Consider the following 25,632-nt stretch of genomic DNA (forward strand, 5'->3'; position numbering starts at 1 on the left):
CTTCATTACTCCTGACATTTTTTCCTAGTTTTCCTCATTATTCCTGGCATTTTTTCCCGATTTTCTCTCTTATTCCTGCCATTTTTTCCCTATTTTCTCTCTTAATCCTGGCATTTTTTCCTGATTTTCTCCCTTATCCCTGACATTTTCCAGGTTTTCTTCATCATCCCTGTTTTTTTTTCCCTGCTCTTCCCCACTATCCTGCCATTTTTTCCTGGTTTTCTCCACAATCCCTGGCTTTTTTTTCCCCCTGGTTTTCCTCCCCTTGAGAGGACAAAAAATGCCAAAAGTAAGGGCAATAAAACCCTTCCAAATCGCATTTTGGGCAGAGATTAAAACAGCAGGAGCACCCCATGAATAATTCCTAACAAAACTCACGGAAAAGGGATTATTTCAGATGTGTTCAGACTGGAAGTGCTGCATCCCCCGCGCACCTGGGACTGGAATTCAGGATGTAAATACCTGAAATAACCCCTCGTTTGGTCAGGGAGCTCTCGGGGGTTATTATTATTATTATTATTATTATTATTAATATTCATATTTGTGAAAAAGGCAGATTGTGCGTGTGGCTCTACGCAGATATTACTATTACTATATGTAATATGCTAGGTAGAAAAGTTATGCAATATTAACATTTTAATAATGTAGTAAATGTAGTTTTTAACATTGAGTCTAAGTAAGAATTGTGTGTAAGGTATTGTCCTTAGCTCAAGAGAAAAGAGAAGATAACCCGGAGGTTTCTGCACAGAGACAACAATTACAACAAGAAGAAATTTGGATTTTTCAGAGGGAAAGATCTCCCTGAATCCACAGAAACCACCCTGGTCAAGCCAGACCCCAAAACGCCAAAGGTTTAGCATAAAGCTCTTGGCAAACGGGTTTTTCTGAGATAAAATATGCATAATCATTAAAGTTTGTCCTCAAAAATAAAGAGATTTCTCCCTAACAGGACCCTTCCCCTTTGCAGCCTTTGTTTGGAGAGGAGAGGGGACGGCAGCCCCAGGCTACCTTTGCTCTTATTGTCTCATTATTTGTCCCGTCTCTGAAAACTTTTTCAACTTTTATTATTCTATTATTTTTTTGTAACCAATTTTTATCCTTTATTAAATTTTCATGAATTTCAAAAAGCGAGTGATTGGCGTCTATCACAATATTTATAACAAAAAACCACCTGTGGCCAATCCCTCAGGAAAGGAAAATAAAGCAATTCCTTTCAAATTGTTAAAAATAAGACGCTTGACACGGCCAATATATCAAGCAGCAATTTAATAATGAATTAATTAACATGGTAAAGTGTGAGCAAAAAGGCAGCGCTGGGTACAGTGGGAGGGGTTTTCCCTTCCAACTGCACACCCATTGCTGGATTTGATGGTTTTATACATATATTTTATTTTATACATATTCATAAGCTTTCTCAGCAGTTTCCATTTCTAGTTTTAACGTCACAATTCAATACCTAACAGCCATAAATCTATAGATTGTCCTGTATAATTCTATGGACCATTGTGATCTATTCCGATATTTCAATACTCCAGGATGTACTTCCAGGATATGTTTTTCCAGGTGGTGGGATCTGGCTTCCAGATGTGGGGTCCCATCTCTATTTTCGAGTCCATCAATCTCCAATGCTGATGTCCAGTTTCTCTCTCCAGGAGCCATAAATCAGTGAGCTGAAGTCAGATCTTCATGTCCAGGATGTTTTCCCACCTTGTGTGAGGCCTGAGCCCCCTCCTTATTTCCTTCTTTTGTCAAAAAAACCCTTTTTGCACTCTAAAACTACAGTTTAAAATTCTTTAATACAAAGCAAGCTTCTAAAGTTATAATTAAAGGACACTTATTGCAGAATAGCTTGAGACTTATAATAGATAATTGCAAGCAAAAGATTTATTCAAAAACTTCCTTCCATGCTTTCCTCAGCTGTTTATTAGAACTCATCTTTATAACTGTCCCATGGCTGTGTTCCACCACTATGATTACACAGATTTTCTTCATTTCCCTGACACCAAACATAACTTTGTATTTCACACTCCCGCCGGGGATGTGCGGCGGCCGCGCGTTTTTATCGCGTTATGTCGCGACACAGCGCGCGCGCCCGGCCCGGCCCTTCCTCCCCTCAGCGTTCCCGCCACGGCGCCACCGGAAGCGGAACCCGCGCGAGCCCCGGAAGCGCCGCCGCTCCTTCCCGGAAGTGCCGCCCCGCGCCGCCATCTTGGCTGGATCCGTGAGGGAGCCGCGGCCGCCGCTGCCCGCCCCGCCCGCTCCGCCGCCATCGCGGCCCGGCCGCCGCTCCCCGCCTGCCTCCGTCCCTCGCCGCGGGCAGGAGGGGCCGCCCGGGGTGTGGCGGCCGCGGAGAGGTGAGCGGGGCCTGCGCCGGCAGCGAGAAGGGAGGGCCGGGCGGGCGGGCTGCCGTCCTGTCTCCCCGCTCTGTGCTGTTCTCCCTTTCTCCTTCTCTCCTTCTCCGTCTGCTTCTCCCTCTCCTTCCCTCCCTCCTTCCCTCCCTCCTTCCCTCCCTCCTTCCCTCCCTCCTTCCCTCCCTCCTTCCCTTTGCCACCTTTCCCTTCTCTCTCAGTGCCTCCCTTCCTCTTTCCCTTCTTCTCTCCCTCTGTGGTTCCTCTTTTCTCTCTCTCCCTTTCATTTCCTCCCTTCCCTTCCCCACCTTTTTCCCCTTTTCCCCCCTTCCCCTCCCCCGTTTTCCCTCCCTTTCCCCTTTTTCTCCCCCCTTCTTTCCCCCCTTCTTTCCTCCCTTTTTCCCCCCTTTCCCTCCCCTTTTCCCCTTTTTTCTCCCTTTTTTTTCCATTTCTCCTCTCCCTTCCATTCCTTCCTTTCTCTTTCCCTTCTTCCCTCCCTCTCTGGTTCCTCTTTCCCCCCTCTCTCTTTCATTTCCCCCCTTCCTTTCCCCACCTTTTCCCCCCCTCTTTCTCCCTTTTCCCTCCCTTTCCCCCCCGTTTTCCCTCCCTTTCCCCCTTTTTCCCTCTTTCCCTCCCCCTTTCTCTTTTTTCTCCTTTTTTTTTCTCCTTTTATTTCTCTTTTTTTTTTCTCCTTTTTTTTCCTCCTTTTTTTTTCTCCTTTTTTTCTCCTTTTTTTCTCCTTTTTTTCTCCTTTTTTTCTCCTTTTTTCCTCCTTTTTTTCCTCCTTTTTTTCCTCCTTTTTCCTCCTTTTTTCCTCCTTTTTTCCTCCTTTTTTCCTCCTTTTTTCCTCCTTTTTTCCTCCTTTTTTCCTCCTTTTTTCCTCCTTTTTTCCTCCTTTTTTCCTCCTTTTCCCCTCCTTTTTCCCTCCTTTTTTTCCTCCTTTTTTTCCTCCTTTTTTTCCTCCTTATTTTTCTCCTTTTCTCCTCTCCCTTTCATTCCCTCCTTCCCTTTTTTCTTTCCCTTTTCCTTTCAGTCCCTCCCTCCTTACCTCTCCTCTTTCTCCCTTTTATTCCCCTTTTTTCCTTATTTTTCTCCTTTTCTCCTCTCTCTTTCAGTCCCTCCCTTCCTCTTTCCCTTTTCCCCCCTTTTGCCTCTCTTTTTTCCTTATTTTCCACATTTTTTCCTTATTTCCCCTCTTTTATTCCCTTATTTCCCCCCTCATTTCTTTATTTCCCCCTTTTCCTTATTTTCTCACCCCTTTTTTTCCTTATTTTCCCCCTTTTCCCCTGATTTTTCCTTATTTTCCTCTCCTTTTTTCATTTTTTTCTCCTTTTCCCTCCCTCCGTCCCTTCCCTCCCTTCTCCAGGTGAGAATTTGGGATTTTCACTCCCATTCCTTGATTTTCCACCATCCAGATGGAAATGTGAAGGTTCGAGGCTGTAAAAATCCCAATAATTCAAATATTCTGGATTTTTTTTTGCATTTCTATTTCAAGTACAGCTCATAAATAAAATTCCCTGGGACTTATTATTAAGATTTTCCATGATTCCTGCTCCTTAAAAATCCAAATAATTAAAATTTTACCTCAAATACAACCCGTGGAGTGGATTTTTACATTAATGAATTTTTGTTAATTTGGTTATATTTTGAAGATTGCTGTGATTCCTGCTCCTTGAAAATCCAAATAATTAAAATTTTACCTCAAATACAACCCATGGAGTGGATTTTTACCTTAATAAATTTTTGTTAATTTGGTTATATTTTGAAGATTTTCCATGATTCCTGCTCCTTAAAAATAATTAAATTTCTGTTTTAAATACAACCCGTAGAGCGGATTTTTATATTAATTAATTTTTGTTAATTTGGTTATATTTTGAAGATTGCTGTGATTCCTCCTTCTTAAAAATAATTAAATTTATGTCTCAAATAGCACTCATAGAGTGGATTTTTATATTAATGAATTTTTGTTAATTGGGTTATATTTTGAAGATTGCTGTGATTCCTGCTCCTTAAAAATAATTAAATTTATGTCTCAAATAGCACTCATAGAGTGGATTTTTATATTAATGAATTTTTGTTAATTGGGTTATATTTTGAAGATTGCCGTGATTCCTCCTCCTTAAAAATCCAAATAATTAAATTTATGTCTCACATACAACCCGTGGATTGGATTTTATAAAAACCTGGAGAAACATTCCCTGAAGCCCCGTGCTTATTGGAATGGTATTAATGACTGAATTTAATTTTAATGATGCTAACGAGGCGTTGTTAATTAGATGAGCGGCAGCAGCACCAAGAGGGCCCCGACCACGGCGACGCAGAGGCTGAAGCAGGATTACCTGAGGATCAAAAAGGATCCCGTGCCTTACATCTGTGCTGAGCCCCTGCCCTCCAACATCCTGGAATGGTGGGAAACTAGGAATGGGAAATGGGAATGGGAAATGGGAATTTAACAAAGGATCCTGTGCCTTACATCTGTGCTGAGCCCCTGCCCTCCAACATCCTGGAATGGTGGGAATGGGGAAACTGGGAATGGGAAATGGGAATTTAACAAAGGATCCTGTGCCTTACATCTGTGCTGAGCCCCTGCCCTCCAACATCCTGGAATGGTGGGAATGGGGAAACTGGGAATGGGAAATGGGAATTTACCAAAGGATCCTGTGCCTTACATCTGTGCTGAGCCCCTGCCCTCCAACATCCTGGAATGGTGGGAATGGGGAAACTGGGAATGGGAATTGAACAAAGGATCCTGTGCTGAGCCCCTGCCCTCCAACATCCTGGAATGGTGGGAAACTGGGAATGGGAAATGGGAATTTAACAAAGGATCCTGTGCCTTACATCTGTGCTGAGCCCCTGCCCTCCAACATCCTGGAATGGTGGGAAATGGGAATGGGAAATGGGAATTTAACAAAGGATCCTGTGCCTTACATCTGTGCTGAGCCCCTGCCCTCCAACATCCTGGAATGGTGGGAATGGGGAAACTGGGAATGGGAAATGGGAATTTACCAAAGGATCCTGTGCCTTACATCTGTGCTGAGCCCCTGCCCTCCAACATCCTGGAATGGTGGGAATGGGGAAACTGGGAATGGGAAATGGGAATTTACCAAAGGATCCTGTGCCTTACATCTGTGCTGAGCCCCTGCCCTCCAACATCCTGGAATGGTGGGAATGGGGAAACTGGGAATGGGAATTGAACAAAGGATCCTGTGCTGAGCCCCTGCCCTCCAACATCCTGGAATGGTGGGAAACTGGGGAAACTGGGAATGGGAAATGGGAATTTAACAAAGGATCCTGTGCCTTACATCTGTGCTGAGCCCCTGCCCTCCAACATCCTGGAATGGTGGGAAACTGGGAATGGGAAATGGGAATGGGAAATGGGAATTGAACAAAGGATCCTGTGCTGAGCCCCTGCCCTCCAACATCCTGGAATGGTGGGAATGGGAAATGGGAATTGAACAAAGGATCCTGTGCTGAGCCCCTGCCCTCCAGCATCCTGGAATGGTGGGAAACTGGGAATGGGAAATGGGAATTGAACAAAGGATCCCGTGCCTTACATCTGTGCTGAGCCCCTGCCCTCCAACATCCTGGAATGGTGGGAATGGGGAAACTGGGAATGGGAAATGGGAATGGAAATGGGAAATTGGGAATTTAATAAAGGATCCTGTGCCGAGCCCCTGCCCTCCAACATCCTGGAATGGTGGGAAACTGGGGAAACTGGGAATGGGAAATGGGAATTTAACAAAGGATCCTGTGCCTTACATCTGTGCTGAGCCCCTGCCCTCCAACATCCTGGAATGGTGGGAAACTGGGAATGGGAAATGGGAATGGGAAATGGGAATTGAACAAAGGATCCTGTGCTGAGCCCCTGCCCTCCAACATCCTGGAATGGTGGGAATGGGGAAACTGGGAATGGGAAATGGGAATTTAACAAAGGATCCTGTGCTGAGCCCCTGCCCTCCAACATCCTGGAATGGTGGGAATGGGGAAACTGGGAATGGGAAATGGGAATGGGAAATGGGAAGTTAACAAAGGATCCTGTGCTGAGCCCCTGCCCTCCAACATCCTGGAATGGTGGGGAAATTGGGGAAACTGGGAATGGGAAATGGGAATTTAACAAAGGATCCTGTGCCGAGCCCCTGCCCTCCAACATCCTGGAATGGTGGGAAACTGGGGAAACTGGGAATGGGAAATGGGAATTTAACAAAGGATCCTGTGCTGAGCCCCTGCCCTCCAACATCCTGGAATGGTGGGAAACTGGGGAAACTGGGAATGGGAAATGGGAATGGGAAATGGGAATTTACCAAAGGATCCTGTGCCTTACATCTGTGCTGAGCCCCTGCCCTCCAACATCCTGGAATGGTGGGAAATGGGAAATGGGAATGAGAAATGGGAATTTACCAAAGGATCCTGTGCCTTACATCTGTGCTGAGCCCCTGCCCTCCAACATCCTGGAATGGTGGGAATGGGGAAACTGGGAATGGGAAATGGGAATTTAACAAAGGATCCTGTGCCTTACATCTGTGCTGAGCCCCTGCCCTCCAACATCCTGGAATGGTGGGAAATGGGAAATGGGAATGAGAAATGGGAATTTACCAAAGGATCCTGTGCCTTACATCTGTGCTGAGCCCCTGCCCTCCAACATCCTGGAATGGTGGGAAACTGGGAATGGGAAATGGGAATTTAACAAAGGATCCTGTGCCTTACATCTGTGCTGAGCCCCTGCCCTCCAACATCCTGGAATGGTGGGAATGGGGAAACTGGGAATGGGAAATGGGAATTTACCAAAGGATCCTGTGCCTTACATCTGTGCTGAGCCCCTGCCCTCCAACATCCTGGAATGGTGGGAATGGGGAAACTGGGAATGGGAATTGAACAAAGGATCCTGTGCTGAGCCCCTGCCCTCCAGCATCCTGGAATGGTGGGAAACTGGGAATGGGAAATGGGAATTTAACAAAGGATCCTGTGCCTTACATCTGTGCTGAGCCCCTGCCCTCCAACATCCTGGAATGGTGGGAATGGGGAAACTGGGAATGGGAATGGGAATTTAACAAAGGATCCTGTGCTGAGCCCCTGCCCTCCAACATCCTGGAATGGTGGGAATGGGAATTTGGGAATGGGAATTGGGAATTGGAGGGGGAGAGTTGGAAATGGGGAACTGGGGAAGGAATTGGAGATTGAGGACAGGAATTGGGATGGGGATGGGAGGGGGAGAGTTGGAAGTGAGGAATTGAGGATGGAGAATTGGGGTTGGGGATTGGGGAGGGAGTCAGAGTGGGAATTGGGATGGGAATCAGGGCTGGAACTGGGCTGGGATTTGGGGAATTGGGATGGGAATCAGGGCTGGAACTGGGCTGGGATTTGGGGAATTGGGAATGGAGAACTGGGCTGGAACTGGGCTGGGATTTGGGGAGTTGGGGATGGAGAACTGGGCTGGAACTGGGCTGGGATTTGGGGAATTGGGAATGGAGAACTGGGCTGGGAACTGGGCTGGGATTTGGGGAATTGGGGATGGAGAACTGGGCTGGAACTGGGCTGGGATTTGGGGAATTGGGGATGGAGAACTGGGCTGGAACTGGGCTGGGATTTGGGGAATTGGAGATGGAGAACTGGGCTGGAACTGGGCTGTGTTGTTCCCCCCAGGGCAGCAGGAGCTTTCCCGGCTCTCCAGCCTCCCTCCCTCTCTCCCAGGGTCTGGGGAGGTGCACAGGGCCCCTTTGGCTGCTGATCCTGGATTTTTTTTGGGATATTTGTGGTTTCCCAGTGTTCCATTCCCTTTTCCAGGCACTACGTGGTGCGGGGCCCTGAGCTGACCCCCTACGAAGGTAAATCCCTGCCTGGGGCTTTGCTTGGAAATTCAGCAATTCCAGGGGGAAAAGGCAAAAAAATCCCACTAAAAACAGCTCCAAAAACCGGGAAAGGGAGGAAAAATAGGGATGCTGCTGTCAGTCATTGTTCTCTCATCAAGAGCTTTAAGAAAATAAAATTTGGGTTAAACTGCAAGCAAATATTCTTCTTCAATTTCTTCATTTCTTCTCCATTTTTTGGGGAAGTTGAGGAGAAGGAATAAAGTGGAGGAATTGGGGATGGGAATAGGAATTGGAGTGGGAATTATTTATTAAATATCATTTATTTAACCCATTTTTGGGGAAGTGAAGGAGAAAGAATAAAGCAGGGGAATTTGGGACAGGAATTGGAATTGGGATGGGAATTATGTGTGAAATACAATTTATTTAACCCATTTTTGGGGAAGTGAAGGAGAAGGAATAAAGCAAGGGAATTGGGGATGGGAATTGGAATTGGGGTGGGAATTGAGGGCAGGAATTGTTCCTAAAATCCAATTTCCCCTCGCCCTGCAGGTGGATATTACCACGGCAAGTTAATATTCCCTCGAGAGTTCCCCTTCAAACCCCCCAGTATTTATATGATCACCCCCAACGGAAGGTTCAAATGCAACACCAGGTAAGGGCTCCTTCCACCATCCCAGCCCAATCCCAAATCCCAAACCCCCAATCCCAAACCCCAATCCCAAACCCCCAATCCCAAACCCCAATCCCAAACCCCAAATCCCAAACCCCAATCCCAAACCCCCAATCTTAAACCCAAACCCCAAATCCCAAACCCCCAATCCCAAACCCCAAACCCCCAAATCCCAAACCCCCAATCCCAAACTCCAAACCCCAATCCCAAACCCCCAATCCCAAACTCCCAAATCCCATCCCAAACCCCCAATCCCAAACCCCCAATCCCAAACCCCCAATCCCAAACCCCCAATCCCAAACCCCCAATCCCAAACCCCAAATCCCAAACCCCCGATCCCAAACCCCCGATCCCAAATCCCAAACCCCCAATCCCAAACCCCAAATCCCATCCCAAACCCCCAATCCCAAACCCCCAATCCCGAACCCCAAACTCCAAACCCCCAATCCCATTCCAATCCCAAACCCCCAATCCCAAACCCCCAATCCCAAACCCCCAATCCCAAACCCCCAAATCCCAAGCCCCCAATCCCAAACCCTAAACCCCAAACCCTAAACCCCAATCCCAAACCCCAAATAATCCCCAATCCCAAACCCCTGCCATTGTTTTTGGGGTGTTTTTGGGGTGTTTTGGGCAGGTTGTGTCTCTCCATCACGGATTTCCACCCGGACACGTGGAACCCGGCCTGGTCCGTGTCCACCATCCTGACGGGGCTGCTGAGCTTCATGGTGGAGAAGGGACCCACCCTGGGCAGCATCGAGACCTCCGAGTTCACCGTGAGTGAATCCCGGAATTGTCGGGAATTCGGGAATCCGGGAATGAGGGAATCCGGGAATTGTCAGGAATTCCAGAATTCGGGAATTCAGGAATTCCGGAATTCGGGAATCCGGGAATTCGGGAATTGTCGGGAATTCCAGAATTCGGGAATTGTCGGGAATTCCAGAATTCGGGAATTCGGGAATCCGGGAATTCGGGAATTGTCGGGAATTCAGGAATTCGGGAATTGTCGGGAATTCCAGAATTCGGGAATTCCGGAATTCGGGAATTGTCGGGAATTCTGGAATCCGGGAATTCTGGAATCCGGGAATTGTCGGGAATTCCAGAATTCGGGAATTGTCAGGAACTCCAGAATTCGGGAATTGTCGGGAATTCCAGAATTCGGGAATTCGGGAATTCCAGAATTCAGGAATTCGGGAATTGTCGGGAATTCAGGAATTCCGGAATTCAGGAATTGTCGGGAATTCAGGAATCCGGGAATTCAGGAATCCGGGAATTTGGGAATTCAGGAATCCGGGAATTCAGGAATCCGGGAATTGTCGGGAATTCGGGAATTCAGGAATTCCAGAATTCGGGAATTGTCGGGAATTCCAGAATTCGGGAATTCAGGAATTCGGGAATTGTCGGGAATTCCAGAATTCGGGAATTCAGGAATTCCGGAATTCGGGAATTGTCGGGAATTCCAGAATTCAGGAATTCCGGAATTCCGGAATTCGGGAATTGTCAGGAATTCCCGAATTCGGGAATTCAGGAATCCGGGAATTCGGGAATTTGGGAATTCAGGAATCCAGGAATTTGGGAATTCAGGAATCCGGGAATTCAGGAATTGTTGCCCAGAACGCAAAAACAACACCACGGAGGCAGGAGGTCTGCAGTGAAAAGCTGCTCCCCAGAAAAATGATTTATTTCTGTTTATTTCTTTTCATTTTATAATTTTGTGGGTCTGGTTGTGGATTGGATTCTGGGGTTGCCACCCCTTCACCCCACTGGCCAGAGCAGCTGTCAACCAACATTATTGTCAGGCTGGAAATGTGTGAGCAAAGGACAGTGAACAAAAACAAGAAAGGTTGTTTATGTTCCAAAGTGTGAGAAAGTGAAAAACTGACCCTTAATATTGCACAGAAACTGAAGAACTGACTCCATCTCATAAGCAAGTAGAAGGCTTTAAAAAATCTCAGAAAAACCAGGGCAGCAGGGAATTTGGGAGATCTCAGGGATGAAACCTGCCCGTTCCAGCCTCTCCCACAGATCCACAGGATCAACAAGGAACAGAATTTCCACTTAGAAACGTTGATTGTAGTGAAAAATGCTCATAAATACGATATTTGAAGTGTTACAGACCGTTTGGGAAGTGCTGGAGATTTGGGAAGCTTTGGGAATTTGGGAGATCTCAGGGATGAAACCTGCCGGGGTTCGGTTCCCATTCCAGCCTCTCCCACAGATCCACAACAACGAGCAAAATTCCACCTAGAAACGTCGATTGGAGTGAAAAATGCTCATTAATACGATGTTTGAAGTGTTATAAATCATTTGGGAAGCGCTGGGGATTTGGGAGGGGTCTGGAATTTGGGAGATCTCAGGGATGAAACCTGCCGGGGTTTGGTTCCCGCTCCAGCCTCTCCCACAGATCCAGGTGATCAACAGTGAGAAAAATTCCACCTAGGAACATTGATTGGAGTGAAAAATGATCACAGATTTGATGTTTGAAGTGTTACAGACCATTTGGGAAGCGCTGGGAATTTGGGAAACGCTGGGAATTTGGGAAACTCTGAGAATTTGGGAAACTCTGGGAATTCGAAAAGCTTTGGGAATTTGGGAGATCTCAGGGCTGAAGCCTGGTTGGGATTTGGGATTTGGTTCCTTTTTCCAGGCACGTCCACAGGATCAAAAACTACCAAAATTTCTAATAATTTTAGTGAAAAACGCTCACAAATTTGGTGTTTAAAGTGTTACAACGTATTTGGGAAGCCCTGGGAATTTGAAAAGCTTTGGGAATTTGGGAGATCTCAGGGGTGAAGCCTGCTTGACATTCCCAACCTCTCCCACAGAACCCTGATCCCACAGGATTAAAAACTCCATCAATTTTTGTGAAAAGGACTCATGAATTTGGTGTTTTGAGTGTTACAAACCATTTGGGAATTTGGGAGATCTCAGGGCTGAAGCCTGGTTGGGATTTGGGATTTGGTTCCTTTTTCCAGGCACATCCACAGGATCAAAAATTACCAAAATTTCTAATATTTTAGTGAAAAATGCTCACAAAATTTGGTGTTTGAAGTGTTAAAAACCACTTGGAAAGCTTTGGGAATTTGGGAGATCTCAGGGATGAAGCCTGGTTGGGATTTGCTTCCTTTTTCCTTGACCTTGATCCCACAGGAGCAAGAATTAACAAAATTCCTATCTAAAAATATCAATTTTAGTCAAAAAATATTCCAGATTTGATGTTTGAAGTGTTACAATGCATTTGGGAATTTGGGAAGCTTTGGGAATTTGGGAGTTTGGGAGATCTCTGGGATAAAAGCCTGGTTGGGGTTCTGAGCCTTTATCACAAAATCCAGACCCCACAGGATCAAAAATTCACAGAATTTCTCTCCAAAAACATCAATTTTACTCCAAAATCCTCACAAATTTGAAGTTTGAAACATTAAAAATCCACTTGGGGTGAGGTTTGTGCTGTCCTGGTTGGAAATCAGGGGTGGAATTAAAAGAAATTAATTGAATTTTGGTGCAATTGCTGAAAAATCTGCTTTTTTTTCTCCTCAGAAAAGGCAGCTGGCTGCACAGAGCTTAGCATTTAATTTAAAAGATAAAGTCTTCTGTGAGCTCTTCCCTGAAGTGGTGGAGGTAAGGAAAGATTCAGGAATTACTCATTTTTCCTACCAAAATTCCCTTTTCTGGCCTTCTCCCAGCCTGGGGTTGATTTGTTCATTTTGGAAATCGGATTTTAAAAGGTTTTAATTCTTTCCAACTGAGTGAAGGCTGCAGGAGAGCGGGGAAAAAAGAGATTTTTTTTTTTTTCTCTTTGGTTGTGCAAAACAAAAACCCCCAGATCATCCCAATTTCGACTTTTAATGCAGAAAATCAATCAAAAAGTGCCCAAATCACTCAAATTTTCCGTTCTCTCTACAGGAAATCAAACAAAAGCCCCCAAATCACCCCAAATTTCTCTCCAATTTCCCAGGAAATCAAACAAAAGCCCCCAAATCGCCCCAATTTTCCCTTCCTCTCTGCAAGAAATCAAACAAAGGCCCCCAGATCACCCCAAATTTCCGTTCCCCTCTACAAGAAATGAAACAAAAGCCCCCAAATTACCCCAATTTTCTCTCCCATTTCCCAGGAGATAAAAAAAAAGCCCCAAAATCACCCCAATTTTCAATTTTCCATGCAGGAACTCAAACAAACCCCCCAAATCACCCAAATTTTCTCTCCCATTGAATTTTCTCTCCCATTAAATTTCCTCTCCCACTCCTCAGGAGATCAAACAAAAGCCCCCAAAATCACCCCAATTTTCTCTCCCATTTCCCAGGAACTCAAAAGCCCCCAAATGACCCCAAATTTTCTCTCCCATTGAATTTTCTCTCCCATTGAATTTTCTCTCCCATTCCCCAGGAACTCAAAACCCCCCAATTCACCCCGATTTTCTCTCCCACCCCCCAGGAACTCAAACAAAACCCCCCAAATGACCCCAAATTTTCTCTTTTATTAAATTTCCTCTCCCGCCCCCCAGGAGATCAAACAAAAGCAGAAATCCCAGGACGAGCTGAGCTCCCGACCTCCCCCTCTGACTGTCCCCAATTTCCACTTTCCCATTCCATTTTCCCTTTCCCTCTACAGGAAATCAAACAAAACCCCCCAAATCATCCCAATTTCCACTTTGCCATGCAGAAAATCAATCAAAAAGTGCCCAAATCACCCCAATTTCCCTTCCCCTCTACAGGAAATTAAACAAAACCCCCCCAAATCACCCCAATTTTCACTTTGCCATGCAGGAAATCAAAAGCCCCCAAATCACCCCAATTTTCTCTCCCATTTCCCAGGAATTCAAAGAAAACCCCCCAAATGACCCCAAATTTTCTCTCCCATTTAATTTCCTCTCCCATCCCCCAGGAGATCAAACAAAAGCAGAAATCCCAGGACGAGCTGAGCTCCCGACCTCCCCCTCTGACTGTCCCCAATTTCCATTTTCCAAATTTTCCCTTCCCCTCTACAGGAACTCAAAAAAAAACCCCAAATCATCCCAACATCCACTTTTCCATGCAGAAAATCAATCAAAAAGTGCCCAAATCACCCCAATTTCCCTTCCCCTCTACAGGAAATTAAACAAAACCCCCCAAATCTTCCCAATTTTCACTTTGCCATGCAGGAAATCAAAAGCCCCCAAATCACCCTGATTTTCTCTCCCATTTCCCAGGAATTCAAACAAAACCCCCCAAATGACCCCAAATTTTCCCTTTTATTAAATTTCCTCTCCCATCCCACAGGAGATCAAACAAAAGCAGAAATCCCAGGACGAGCTGAGCTCCCAACCTCCCCCTCTGACTGTCCCCAATTTCCACTTTCCCATTCCATTTTCCCTTTCCCTCTACAGGAAATCAAACAAAACCCCCCAAATCATCCCAGTTTCCACTTTGCCATGCAGGAACTCAAACAAAAGTGCTCCAATCACCCCAATTTTCAATTTCCCATTCCATTTCCCTTCCCCTCTACAGGAACTCAAACAAACCCCCCAAGTGACCCCAATTTTCTCTCCAATATCCCAGGAAATCAAACAAAGCCCCCAAATCACCCCATTTTTCTCTCCCATTTCCTAGGAAATGAAACAAACCCCCCAAACGACCCCAAATTTTCTCTCCCATTAAATTTTCTCTTTTATTAAATTTCCTCTCCCATCCCACAGGAGATCAAACAAAAGCAGAAATCCCAGGACGAGCTGAGCTCCCGACCTCCCCCTCTGACTGTCCCCAGTTTCCACTTTCCAAATATTCCCTTCCCCTTTACAGGAACTCAAACAAAACCCCCCAAATCATCCCAATTTTCACTTTCCCATTCCATTTTCCCTTCCCCTGTGCAGGAACTCAAACAAACCCCCCAAGTGACCCCAATTTTCTCTCCAATTTCCCAGGAGATCAAACAAAAGCCCCCAAATCACCCCAATTTTCACTTTTCCATGCAGGAACTCAAACAAACCCCCCAAATCACCCAAATTTTCTCTCCCATTTCCCAGGAACTCAAAACTCCCCAAATGACCCCGATTTTTTCTCCTATTGCCCAGGAAATCAAACAAAAGCCCCCAAATCACCCCGATTTTCTCTCCCATTGAATTTTCTCTCCCATCCCACAGGAGATCAAACAAAAGCAGAAATCCCAGGACGAGCTGAGCTCCCGACCTCCCCCTCTGACTGTCCCCAATTTCCACTTTCCCATTCCATTTTCCCTTTCCCTCTACAGGAACTCAAACAAAAGCCCCCAAATCATCCCAGTTTCCACTTTGCCATGCAGGAACTCAATCAAAAAGTGCCCAAATCAGTCCAAATTTCCCTTCCCCTCTACAGGAAATCAAAACCCCCAAATCTTCCCAAATTTCCCTTCCCCTCTTCAGGAACTCAAAAAAAACCCCCAAATCATCCCAACATCCACTTTTCCATGCTGGAAATGAAACAAAAGCCCCCAGATCATCCCAATTTTCACTTTTCCATGCAGGAACTCAAACAAACCCCCCAAATCACCCAAATTTTCTCTCCCATTTCCCAGGAACTCAAAACTCCCCAAATGACCCCGATTTTTTCTCCTATGGCCCAGGAAATCAAACAAAAACCCCCAAATCACCCCAATTTTCTGTCCCATTTCCCAGGAGATCAAACAAAAGCAGAAATCCCAGGACGAGCTGAGCTCCCGACCGCCGTCGCTGCCTCTCCCGGACGTGGTGCCCGACGGGGACGCGCACGTGGGGCACAACGGGCACCCCCTGCTGCCCGGGGGGCACCCCCTGGCCCCGGGGCACCCCGGGGGGCTGCAGCAGCCCCACAGGAACCACGGACTCTTGGGGGGAGCCCTGGCGAACTTGTTCGTCATCGTGGGCTTCGCCGCCTTCGCCTACACAGTCAAGTACGTGCTGAGGAGCATAGCACAGGAGTGAGGGGGAGATCCCCCCAAAAAAGACCAAATTGCAGAGGGGTTGGGCTGAGCGGGGCTCCACGGGGGGATTTTGGGGGTTTTTTGGCTTTCCTGGGTCACGGTGGGGTTTGGGGTGCAGAGGATGAAGCTGAGACGCGTCGGGGTGTGGAGTTCTCATCCAGCTGTTGGTTGGAAATGGAAAATTCTTCAGTAAATTTTGGCTCCGTTGAGTTTTTGGGGTTTTTTTTGCCCTTCCTGGGTTGTGGTTGGGTTTTGCTGCTGGTGAGAAGTCCAAGCATTATTTGGGAGCCATTTCAGTTTGTGGAGTTCTTCTCCATCTCTGGTTTGAAATCTGGAAATTCTTCAGTAAATTCTGACTCCACTGAGTTTTTAATTCAGGATGAGTGGGACTCTTTGGGTGGAAAATTTGGGGTTTTTTGCCCTTCCTGGGTCCTGGAGGGGTTTTGAGTTGAGAAGTCCGAGCATTTCTGGTGACCCACTTTAGGTTTATAGAGTTCTCCTCCATCTCTGGTTCAAAAATTGAAAATTCTTCAGCAGATTCTTACTCCGTTGAGTTTAATTCAGGATGAATGGGACTCTTTGGAATGGGATTCTTTGGGTGCAAAATTTGGGGTTTTTTTGGCCTTCCTGGGTCACGGTGGGGTTTGGGGTGCAGAGGATGAAGCTGAGACGCTTCATCGGGGTGTGGAGTTCTCATCCAGCTGTTGGTTGGAAATGGAAAATTCTTCAGCAGATTTTGGCTCTGTTGAGTTTTTGGGGTTTTTTTTGGCCTTCCCAGCTCCTAGTGGGGTTTTGGGTTTTGCTGCTGGTGAGAAGTCCGAGCATTTTTGGTGACTCACTTGGGTTTGTAGAGTTCTCCTCCATCTCTGGTTCGAAAATGGGAAATTCTTCAGCAAATTTTGGCTCCGTTGAGTTTTTGGGGTTTTTTTTTTGCCCTTCCCAGGTCCTGGAGGGGTTTTGGGTTGAGAAGTCCAAGCATTGTTGGGAAGCCATTTTGGTTTGTAGAGTTCTTCTCCATCTGTGGTTTGAAATCTGGAAATTCTTCAGCAAATTCTGACTCCATTGAGTTTTTAATTCAGGATGAGTGGGACTCTTTGGAATGGGACACTTGGGTGGAAATTTGGGGGTTTTTTTTCCCTTCCCAGGTCCTGGTGGGGTTTTGGGTTTTGCTGCTGGTGAGAAGTCCAAGCATTATTGGTGCCTCAGTTGGGTTTGTAGAGTTCTCCTCCATCTCTGGTTTGAAAATTGAAACTTCTCCAGTAAATTCTGACTCAGTTGAGTTTTTAATTCAGGATGAGTGGGACTCTTTAGAATTGCTCTCTTTGGGTGGAAAATTTGGGGTTTTTTGGCCTTCCTGGGTCGTGGTGGGGTTTGGGGTGCAGAGGATGAAGCTGAGACGCGTCGGGGTGTGGAGTTCTCATCCAGCTGTTGGTTGGAAATTGAAAATTCTTCAGCAGATTTTGGCTCCGTTGAGTTTTTAATTCAGGATGAGTGGAATTGTTTGGGTGCAAAATTTGGGGTTTTTTTGCCCTTCCTGGGTCCTGGAGGGGTTTTGGGTTGAGAAGTCCAAGCAGCATTTGGGAGCCATTTTGGTTTGTAGAGTTCTCTTCCATCTCTGGTTCAGAAATTGAAAATTCTTCAGCAGATTTTGGCTCAGTTTAGTTTTTAATTCAGAACGAGTGGGACTCTTTGGAATGGGACACTTTGGGTGGAAATTTGAGATTTTTTTTCCCTTCCTGGGTCGTGGTGGAGTTTTGGGTTGAGAAGTCCAAGCTTTGTTGGTGACTCACTTGGGTTTGTAGAGTTCTCCTCCATCTCTGGTTTGAAAATGGAAAATTCTTCAGTAAATTCTGACTCCATTGAGTTTTTAATTCAGGATGAGTGGGACTCTTTGGAATTGCTCTCTTTGGGTGGAAATTTGGGGTTTTTTGGCCTTCCTGGGTCAAGGTGGGGTTTGGGGTGCAGAGGATGAAGCTGAGACGCGTCGGGTGTGGAGTTCTTCTCCATCTCTGGTTCAAAAATTGAAAATTCTTCAGCAAATTTTGGCTCTGTTGAGTTTTTTTCGGTTTTTTTTTGGCCTTCCCAGGTCCTGGAGGGGTTTTGGGTTGAGAAGTCCAAGCATTTTTGGTGACCCCCTTTGGGTTGTAGAGTTCTCCTCCAGCCGTGGTTTGAAAATTGAAAATTCTTCAGTAAATTCTGACTCCACTGAGTTTTTAATTCAGGATGAGGGGGACTCTTTGGGTGGAAAATTGGGGTTTTTTTGCCCTTCCTGGGTCGTGCTGGGGATTGGGGTTGAGAAGTCCAAGCATTTTTAGGAAACCATTTTGGTTTATAGAGTTCTCCTCCATCTCTGGTTCAAAAATTGGAAATTCTTCAGCAGATTTTGGCTCCGTTGAGTTTTTTGGGTTTTTTTTGGCCTTCCCAGGTCCTGGGAGGGTTTTGAGTTGAGAAGTCCAAGCATTTTTGGTGACCCCGTTTGGGTTGTAGAGTTCTCCTCCAGCCGTGGTTTGAAAATTGAAAATTCTTCAGCAAATTCTGACTCCATTGAGTTTTTAATTCAGGATGAATGGAATTGTTTGGGCGCAAAATTTGGGGTTTTTTGCCCTTCCCGGGTCTTGGACGGGTTTTGGGTTGAGAAGTCCAAGCATTATTTGGGAGCCATTTTGGTTTATAGAGTTCTCCTCCATCTCTGGTTCAGAAATTGAAAATTCTTCAGCAGATTTTGGCTCAGTTGAGTTTTTAATTCAGGATGAGTGGGATTCTTTGGAATGGGATTCTTTGGGTGGAAAATTGGGGTTTTTTGGCTTTCCTGGGTCGTGGAGGGGTTTGGGGTGCAGAGGATGAAGCTGAGACGCGTCGGGGTGTGGAGTTCTTCTCCATCTCTGGTTCAAAAATTGGAAATTCTTCAGTAAATTTTGGCTCTGTTGAATTTTTTGGGTTTTTTTGGCCTTCCAGGTCCTGGAGGGGTTTTGGGTTGAGAAGTCCAAGCATTTTTGGTGACCCCCTTTGGGTTGTAGAGTTCTCCTCCAGCCGTGGTTTGAAAATTGAAAATTCTTCAGCAAATTCTGACTCCATTGAGTTTTTAATTCAGGATGAGTGGGACTCTTTGGGTGGAAATTTGGGATTTTTTGCCCTTCCCGGGTCCTGGAGGGGTTTTGGATTGAGCAGTCCAAGCATTTTTGGGAACCCATTTCAGTTCGTAGCGTTCTCCTCCATCTCTGGTTCGAAAATTGAAAATTCTCCAGTAAATTTTGTCTCTGTTGAGTTTTAATTCAGGAAATTTGGGGTTTTTTTGCCCCTCCTGGGTCCTGGTGGGTTTTGGGTTGAGCAGTCCAGGTTTGCTGGGACCCCCCTTGGGTTTGTGGAGTTTTTTCCATCTCTGCTCTGAATTCTGGAAATCTTTTTCTCCCCCTCACCAAATCCCAGAAATCCTCTTGGATCCTGGAAAAATTTCACCCCTCGACCCCAAATTCCACCTTGGTTTTTTTGCTGAGGTAAAATCCTAAATTTGGTTCCTTTTGCTTCAAGTTTTGCTTCAATTCTTTAAAAACCCCAAATCCCAACCCCAAAATTCCTCTGGAATTCCAGAAATTTTTGCCCCAAAATCCCAAAATTCCTCTGGGATTCATCAGAAATAAACCCTTCAATTTTATTAAATTCTTTAAAACCATCCAAACCCCCAAAATGTTTTTTTCCCTAAAATTCGTTTGGATTTCAACCCCCAAATCCCAATTCTTGTTTATTTGGAATTCCCTGGATTTGCAGAAACATTCCAGATAAAACCCCAAAATTCCAATTATTTGGAATTCCCTGGATTTGCAGGAGGATTTGAAACATTCCAAGAGTTGGGAATGGGATTTTGGCATTTTTATTCCCATTTTTTGGGGGTGAACTCCTAAGAATTCAGGAAAATTCTGAATTTTTGGGGTCTTTTTTCCAAAAAAAAAAAAAAGGAAAAATTAAATTTAACGCTTTCCCTCAAGATAAATAAAAATCTGGGAATAAACCCTTGACTTCCCAAGCTGCAATTCCATGGATTTCTGGAAAATTGTTGGAATTTAAGGGTTGGGGAGGTTTTTTTTGAAGAAATCTTCAGTTTTGAATGAAAATCCCTGGATTTTGGGGAGGAATTCCCCTTTTTTCCCCTGGAGATTCCGAAGCCGTCGCGGAGCGGGAGCGGCGTCGTCCCGCGGTTTATTGGGAATAAAAAACCTGGAAAATCCACTTGGTTGGGCTCTTTTTTTTGGGAAAAAAAATTCCTTGGGAAGAAATGGAAGAGGGAAGGAATAAAAGGATGAAAAAATCGCTTTTTTCTGGATTTTTTTGATTTTTTTCCAGTCAGATTTTCCCCCTTCATAATTCCAATTATTCCTTTAATCCTTGCGCTCCTAAAGGTAAATCTGGGATATTTTGGGATCGTTTCTCCTCATAATTATTAATTTCAATTAATAATTCCTGCTAATTAATGATTATTTTATCAGAGAGATCAATCCCGAACGAGGTGATGCCGTTCCAATGGAAAAAATTGGATTTTTTAAAAGCCAATCCCATTTCCAGTGGGAAAAATCACCAAAAAAAAAAGGGAATTAATTCCATAGGAACTCCCAAACATTCCCAAATTCCTGGAAATTCTTTTCCAAGCCAGGAATGAGGCGCGGCTCATTAGGATTAATTAGGAATTCTTAATTTGCCCTGCTGGGTTATTTCCCACTGGGAGCGGGAGAAATTTGGGGATTTTTTCCCGTTTTTCTGGGAATTTCACTTTTTTTTTTTGTGGGATCGGCCACGAGGTGGCGCCGCCGTGTCGGGAATTCGGGAGTGGAGCGAGGTTTTTAGGGAATCCTGGAATAATCCTGGAATTCCTGAGCTGGGAATGATCCCAAAAATCCCAACACATCCCAAAATCCTGGGAATGATCCCAAAGAATCCTAAAATTCCACCCTGGGAGGGTTTTTTGGGAATGCTGGGATGTTCCTGAGCTGGGAATGATCCCAAAATCCTGGGAATGATCCCAAAGAATCCCAAAATTCCAGAATTTTCTGGGAGGTTTCCATTGGATATTTGGGAATTTTGGGGGAGGTTTCTATTGGATGTTTGGGAATTTGGGAATTTTTGGGGAGGTTTCCATTGGATATTTGGGAATTTTGGGGGAGGTTTCCATTGGATATTTGGGAATTTTTGGGGGAGGTTTCCTTTGGATATTTGGGAATTTTGGAATTTTTTTCCCAGAGGAAGGAAGGTTCGAATTGGATTTAAAGGAGGCAACAGCTCCAGGTTGTTCCAAGGAAGGTTAAATTGGATTTTTGGGAATTCCTGCAGCTCTGGGAATGCCAGAGCCCAGCCCTGAGCTGGATTTTCCCAGTTCCTGGCTGGGAACGCGGGGCCGGGGCTGTGACGGATGATCCCATAAAATAATTGTCGATCCCATAAAATTATTGATCCCATTAAATCGTCGATCCCATTAAATAATTGCCGATCCCATTAAATTGTCGATCCCATTAAACTGCTGATCCTATTAATTTGCTGATCCCATTAAATTGCTGATCCCATTAAATAATTGTCCATCCCATTAAACTGTCGATCCCATTAAATCATCAATCCCATTAAACTCTTGATCCCATTAAACTGCTGATCCCATTAAACTGTCAATCCCATTAAATCATCGATCCCATTAATTTACTGATCCCATTAAATCATCAATCCCATTAATTTGCTGATCCCATTAAATCATCAATCCCATTAAATAATTGCCGATCCCATTAAATCATCAATCCCATTAATTTCCGATCCCATTAAATCATCAATCCCATTAATTTACTGATCCCATTAAATCATCAATCCCATTAATTTACCGATCCCATTAAATCATCAATCCCATTAATTTACTGATCCCATTAAATCATCAATCCCATTAATTTGCTGATCCCATTAAATCATCAATCCCATTAATTTGCTGATCCCATTAAATCATCAATCCCATTAATTTACTGATCCCATTAAATCATCAATCCCATTAATTTGCTGATCCCATTAAATCATCAATCCCATTAATTTACTGATCCCATTAAATCATCAATCCCATTAATTTGCTGATCCCATTAAATCATCAATCCCATTAATTTACTGATCCCATTAAATCATCAATCCCATTAATTTACTGATCCCATTAAATCATCAATCCCATTAATTTGCCGATCCCATTAAATCATCAATCCCATTAAATAATTGCCGATCCCATTAAATCATCGATCCCATTAATTTGCCGATCCCATTAAATCATCAATCCCATTAATTTGTCATCGGGAGCGCTCCCGCCGATCCCGGCCCGGTCCGCGCCCGACCTGAGGAATTCCAGGCGGGCTGTGGGAAGGCGCCAGGGAAAGTTAAATATTGGAAACAAATCCCGGAGCCACGGCCCGCGCCTGGAATGCGCGGGGGAGGGAGGAGGAGCCCTCTTAACTCTTGGGATGCCGCCGGGATTTGCCCTTTCCCAAATTCCCGTTTTTTTTCTGGAGGTGTGGCAAAAAAAATGGGAAAAATGCGAATTTTTCTGCTCGGATTTGTTGGTGGCTTCGGTCCGGAGTTTTCCTCCCGCTCCACAAAATTCTCCTGATCCACGGAATTTTCTTGCTGATCCACAAAATTTCCCCCCGATCCATTAAATTTTCCTTCCTCTCCACAAAATTTCCCCCCCGATCCATAAAATTTTCCTCCTGCTCCATAAAATTTTCCCCTGTTCCCCAAAATTTTCCCCCATTCCCCAAAATATTCCCCCATTCCCAAAAATTTTCCCCTGTTCCCCGAAATTTTCCTTTTGCTCCCCAAAATTTTCCCGATCCCCAAAGTTTTCCTCCTGATCCATAAAATTTTCCTCCTGCTCCTCAAAATTTTCCTTTTGCTCCCCAAAATTTTCCTCCTGCTCCATCAAATTTTCCTCTTGATCCCCAAAATTTTTCTTTTGCTCCACAAAATTTTCCCGATTCATAAAATTTTCTTCCTGATTCCCCAAAATTTTCCTTTTGCTCCCCAAAAATTTCTTCCTGCTCCCCAAAATTTCCACCCTTCTCCCCAAATTCTTGCTCCCGATCCACCCCCTGCAAAATCCAAGGAAATCCGACGATTCCTGAGCTGACAGAATTTATGGAAGAGGAACTGGGGAAAATAAAGGGAATTTTTTCCTTTTTTTTTTTCTCTCTGGATGAATAAAAAGCTTCAAATCCTGGGATTTTTTTTGTCATTCCTGGATTTTTCTCCCTGGGGGAATCTTTGCTGCAGGGTCTGGATTTTTTTTTTGGGAAAAATGGGAATTTTGGGTGCAGGACAGGCAGGGATTTGTGGTGTCCAAGCACACCCAGAGATCCCTTGGGAAGTGCTGGGGTGGGAAATCTTGGAATTCTGGTGTTTGTAAGGAATTCGGCTGGGAAGAGCAGGGGGAAAAATGGGAAAATGGGATCTGGAATGCTCCAAACTGGGAAATAAATCAGGAATTCTGTCCCGTCCAAACTGGGAAAATTCCACATGGAGCATCCCAAAGTGGGAAATAAATCAGGAATTCTGCCCTGTCCAAACGGGAATTCTGCCCTATTCCAGCAGGGAAATAAAGCAGGAATTCTGTCCCATCCAAGGGGGGAAATAAATTGGGAATTCTGCCCAATCCCAGCAGGAATTCTGGCCCATCCAAATAGGGAAATAAAGCAGGAATTCTGCCCTATCCAAGCAGGGAAATAAATCGGGAATTCTGCTGTATCCAAGTGGGAATTCTGCCCTCTCCAAACGGGAATTCTGCCCTGTCCCAGCAGGGAAATAAAGCAGGAATTCTGTCCCATCCAAGGAGGGAAATAAGTCAGGAATCGTGCCCGATCCAAGCAGGAATTCTGTCCTATCCAAGCAGGAAAAAAATCGGGAATCCTGCCTGATCCCAGCAGGAATTCTGCCACATCCAAACAGGGAAATAAATCAGGAATTCTGCTGTATCCAAGCAGGAATTCTGCCCTGTCCCAGCAGGAATTTTGCCCTATTGCAGTAGGGAAAAAATCGGGAATCCTGCCCTGTCCAAGCAGGAAATCCCCCCGCCCTATCCCACAGGAATTCTGTCCTATCCCAGCAGGGAAATAAATCAGGAATTCTGCCCTATCCAAGCAGGGAAATAAATCGGGAATTCTGCCCTATCCCAGCAGGGAAATAAAGCAGGAATTCTGCTGTATCCAAGCAGGAATTCTGCCCTATCCCAGCAGGAATCCTGTCCTAACCAAGCAGGGAAAAAATCGGGAATTATGCCCTGTCCCACAGGAATTCCCCCCTATCCCACAGGAATTCTGCCCTATCCCACAGGAATTCTGTTCTATCCCAGCAGGGAAATAAATCGGGAATTCCCCCCTATCCCGCAGGAATCCTGGCCCGGCTCTCCCTGCGCGTTCCCAGCGCCGCGGAGCGCTCGGAATTCCCGGGTTTGGCCCGAATTCCCGGGATCGGCCCGAATTCCCGGGTTTGGCCCGAATTCCTGGGATCGGTCCGAATTCCCGGGACTGGCCCGAATTCCCGGGATCGGCCCGAATTCCCGGGGCCGGCAGCGATCCCGCTCTTCCCGGCAGCTCCGTTCTCTGGGAATTCATTGGGAATGTGCGGAGAGGCGGCCCCGGCACGGCCTGAGCCCTCCTCCTGCCTTTTTTTTATCCCGGGTTTTTTCTTCCTCCTCTTCTTGGAGTTGATGGAAACTCCCTGGGGAGAGGAGAAGCCGGGAGGAATCAGAGCCTCGGGAAGATCGGGAATTCTGCCGGGAATTATTTTCTGCTGGGAATTCTGCCTGGAATTCTGATTCTGCCGGGAATTCTGCCGGGAATTCTGCCCGGGATTCTTCTGCCCGGAATTCTTCTGCCTGGAATTCCGTCTGGAATTCCCTCTGGAATTATTCTTTCTGGGATTATCCCGCCGGGAATTCTGCCTGGAGAGAAGCACCGGGATGTGAAATCCCCCCGCTGACAGCTCCGGGATTTGCTGCTCGTCCTTGGGGAAAAGCCAGGAGGGAGCTGGAAAAGGAGGAAAAACCTCGGGAAAACTTCACCTGCTCCTGCCGGAGCCGCGGCAGCCGCGGAGGCTGCGCTGCCCCCGGGGGCAGCCGGGGGGTCCGAGGGGTTTGGGGTCTGGGAATTTGGGGTTTGGGATTTGAGGGATTTGGGGTCTGAGAGATTTGAGGTTTGGGATCGGAGGGATTTGGGGTTTGGGATTTGGAGTTTGGGATTTGAGGAATTTGGGGTCTGGGATCTGAGGGATTTGGGGTTTGGGGTCTGAGGGATTTGGAGTCTGAGATCTGAGGGATTTGGGGTTTGGGATTTGGAGTTTAGGATTTGAGGAATTTGGGGTTTGGATCTGAAGGATTTGGGGTTTGGGATCTGAGGGATTTGGGGTTTGGGATTTGGGGTTTGGGGTCTGAGGGATTTGGGGTTTAGGATCGGAGGAATTTGGGGTCTGGGATCTGAGGGATTTGGGGTTTGGGATCTGAGGAATTTGGGATCTGAGGGATTTGGGGTTTGGGATTTGGAGTTTAGGATTTGAGGAATTTGGGGTTTGGATCTGAAGGATTTGGGGTTTGGGATCTGAGGGATTTGGGGTTTGGGATTTGGAGTTTAGGATTTGAGGAATTTGGGGTTTGGATCTGAAGGATTTGGGGTTTGGGATCTGAGGAATTTGGGGTTTGGGATTTGGGGTTTGGGGTCTGACGGATTTGAGGTTTTTTTGGATCTGAGTAATTTTTGGGGTGTGAGGGGTTTGTGTTTTGGGGTGTGAGAGATTTGTCCTTTGGGATCTGAGGGAATTGTTCTTTGGAAAGTGAGGGATTTGGTTTTTTGGATCTGAAGGATCTGGGGGTTAGGAAGTGAGGGATTTATTTTTTGGAAGTGGG

At 45.7% G+C, this 25,632-nt stretch overlaps 2 protein-coding genes across 4 annotated transcripts in view; one reads left to right on the forward strand and one right to left on the reverse strand.

The window, feature by feature from the left end:
* The window catches only part of SCNN1D (sodium channel epithelial 1 subunit delta), a 37,375-nt gene extending 35,167 nt beyond the window's left edge, over window positions 1-2,208 (reverse strand). Inside the window, exon 1 of the mRNA XM_063417584.1 lies at window positions 2,138-2,208. Within this exon, the coding sequence (XP_063273654.1) occupies window positions 2,138-2,208 (71 nt within the window). The remainder of the gene's footprint in view (window positions 1-2,137) is intronic.
* UBE2J2 (ubiquitin conjugating enzyme E2 J2) lies at window positions 1,824-20,039 on the forward strand. 3 transcript variants are annotated; one of them, XR_010082809.1, is made up of 8 exons: window positions 1,824-2,354; window positions 4,625-4,755; window positions 8,130-8,170; window positions 8,705-8,807; window positions 9,463-9,601; window positions 12,363-12,443; window positions 15,451-15,983; window positions 17,487-20,039. XR_010082809.1 is itself a non-coding variant. In XM_063417252.1 (7 exons), the coding sequence occupies exons 2-7, from the start codon at window positions 4,625-4,627 to the stop codon at window positions 15,733-15,735; spliced, it is 780 nt and encodes a 259-aa protein (XP_063273322.1). In that variant the 5' UTR covers window positions 1,824-2,354; the 3' UTR covers window positions 15,736-20,039. The 3 variants fall into 3 exon arrangements, 2 of the variants coding, with proteins under 2 accessions (XP_063273322.1, XP_063273323.1); XM_063417252.1 differs by having other exon boundaries at window positions 15,451-20,039; XM_063417253.1 differs by lacking the exons at window positions 1,824-2,354; window positions 4,625-4,755 and adding an exon at window positions 7,265-7,357 and having other exon boundaries at window positions 15,451-20,039.
* Window positions 20,040-25,632: the final 5,593 nt, after the last annotated feature.

This window comes from Prinia subflava, chromosome 21, assembly GCF_021018805.1.
Source record: "Prinia subflava isolate CZ2003 ecotype Zambia chromosome 21, Cam_Psub_1.2, whole genome shotgun sequence".
NCBI classification, from domain to species: domain Eukaryota; kingdom Metazoa; phylum Chordata; class Aves; order Passeriformes; family Cisticolidae; genus Prinia; species Prinia subflava.

Coding starts and splice junctions, on each gene's coding strand:
- UBE2J2 (XM_063417252.1), top strand. CDS start 4,625: ATGAGCGGCAGCAGCACCAAGAGGGCCCCGACCACGGCGACGCAGAGG. Junction 8,808..9,462: donor AGGTTCAAATGCAACACCAG/GTAAGGGCTCCT, acceptor TGTTTTGGGCAG/GTTGTGTCTCTCCATCACGG. Junction 9,602..12,362: donor TCGAGACCTCCGAGTTCACC/GTGAGTGAATCC, acceptor TTTTCTCCTCAG/AAAAGGCAGCTGGCTGCACA.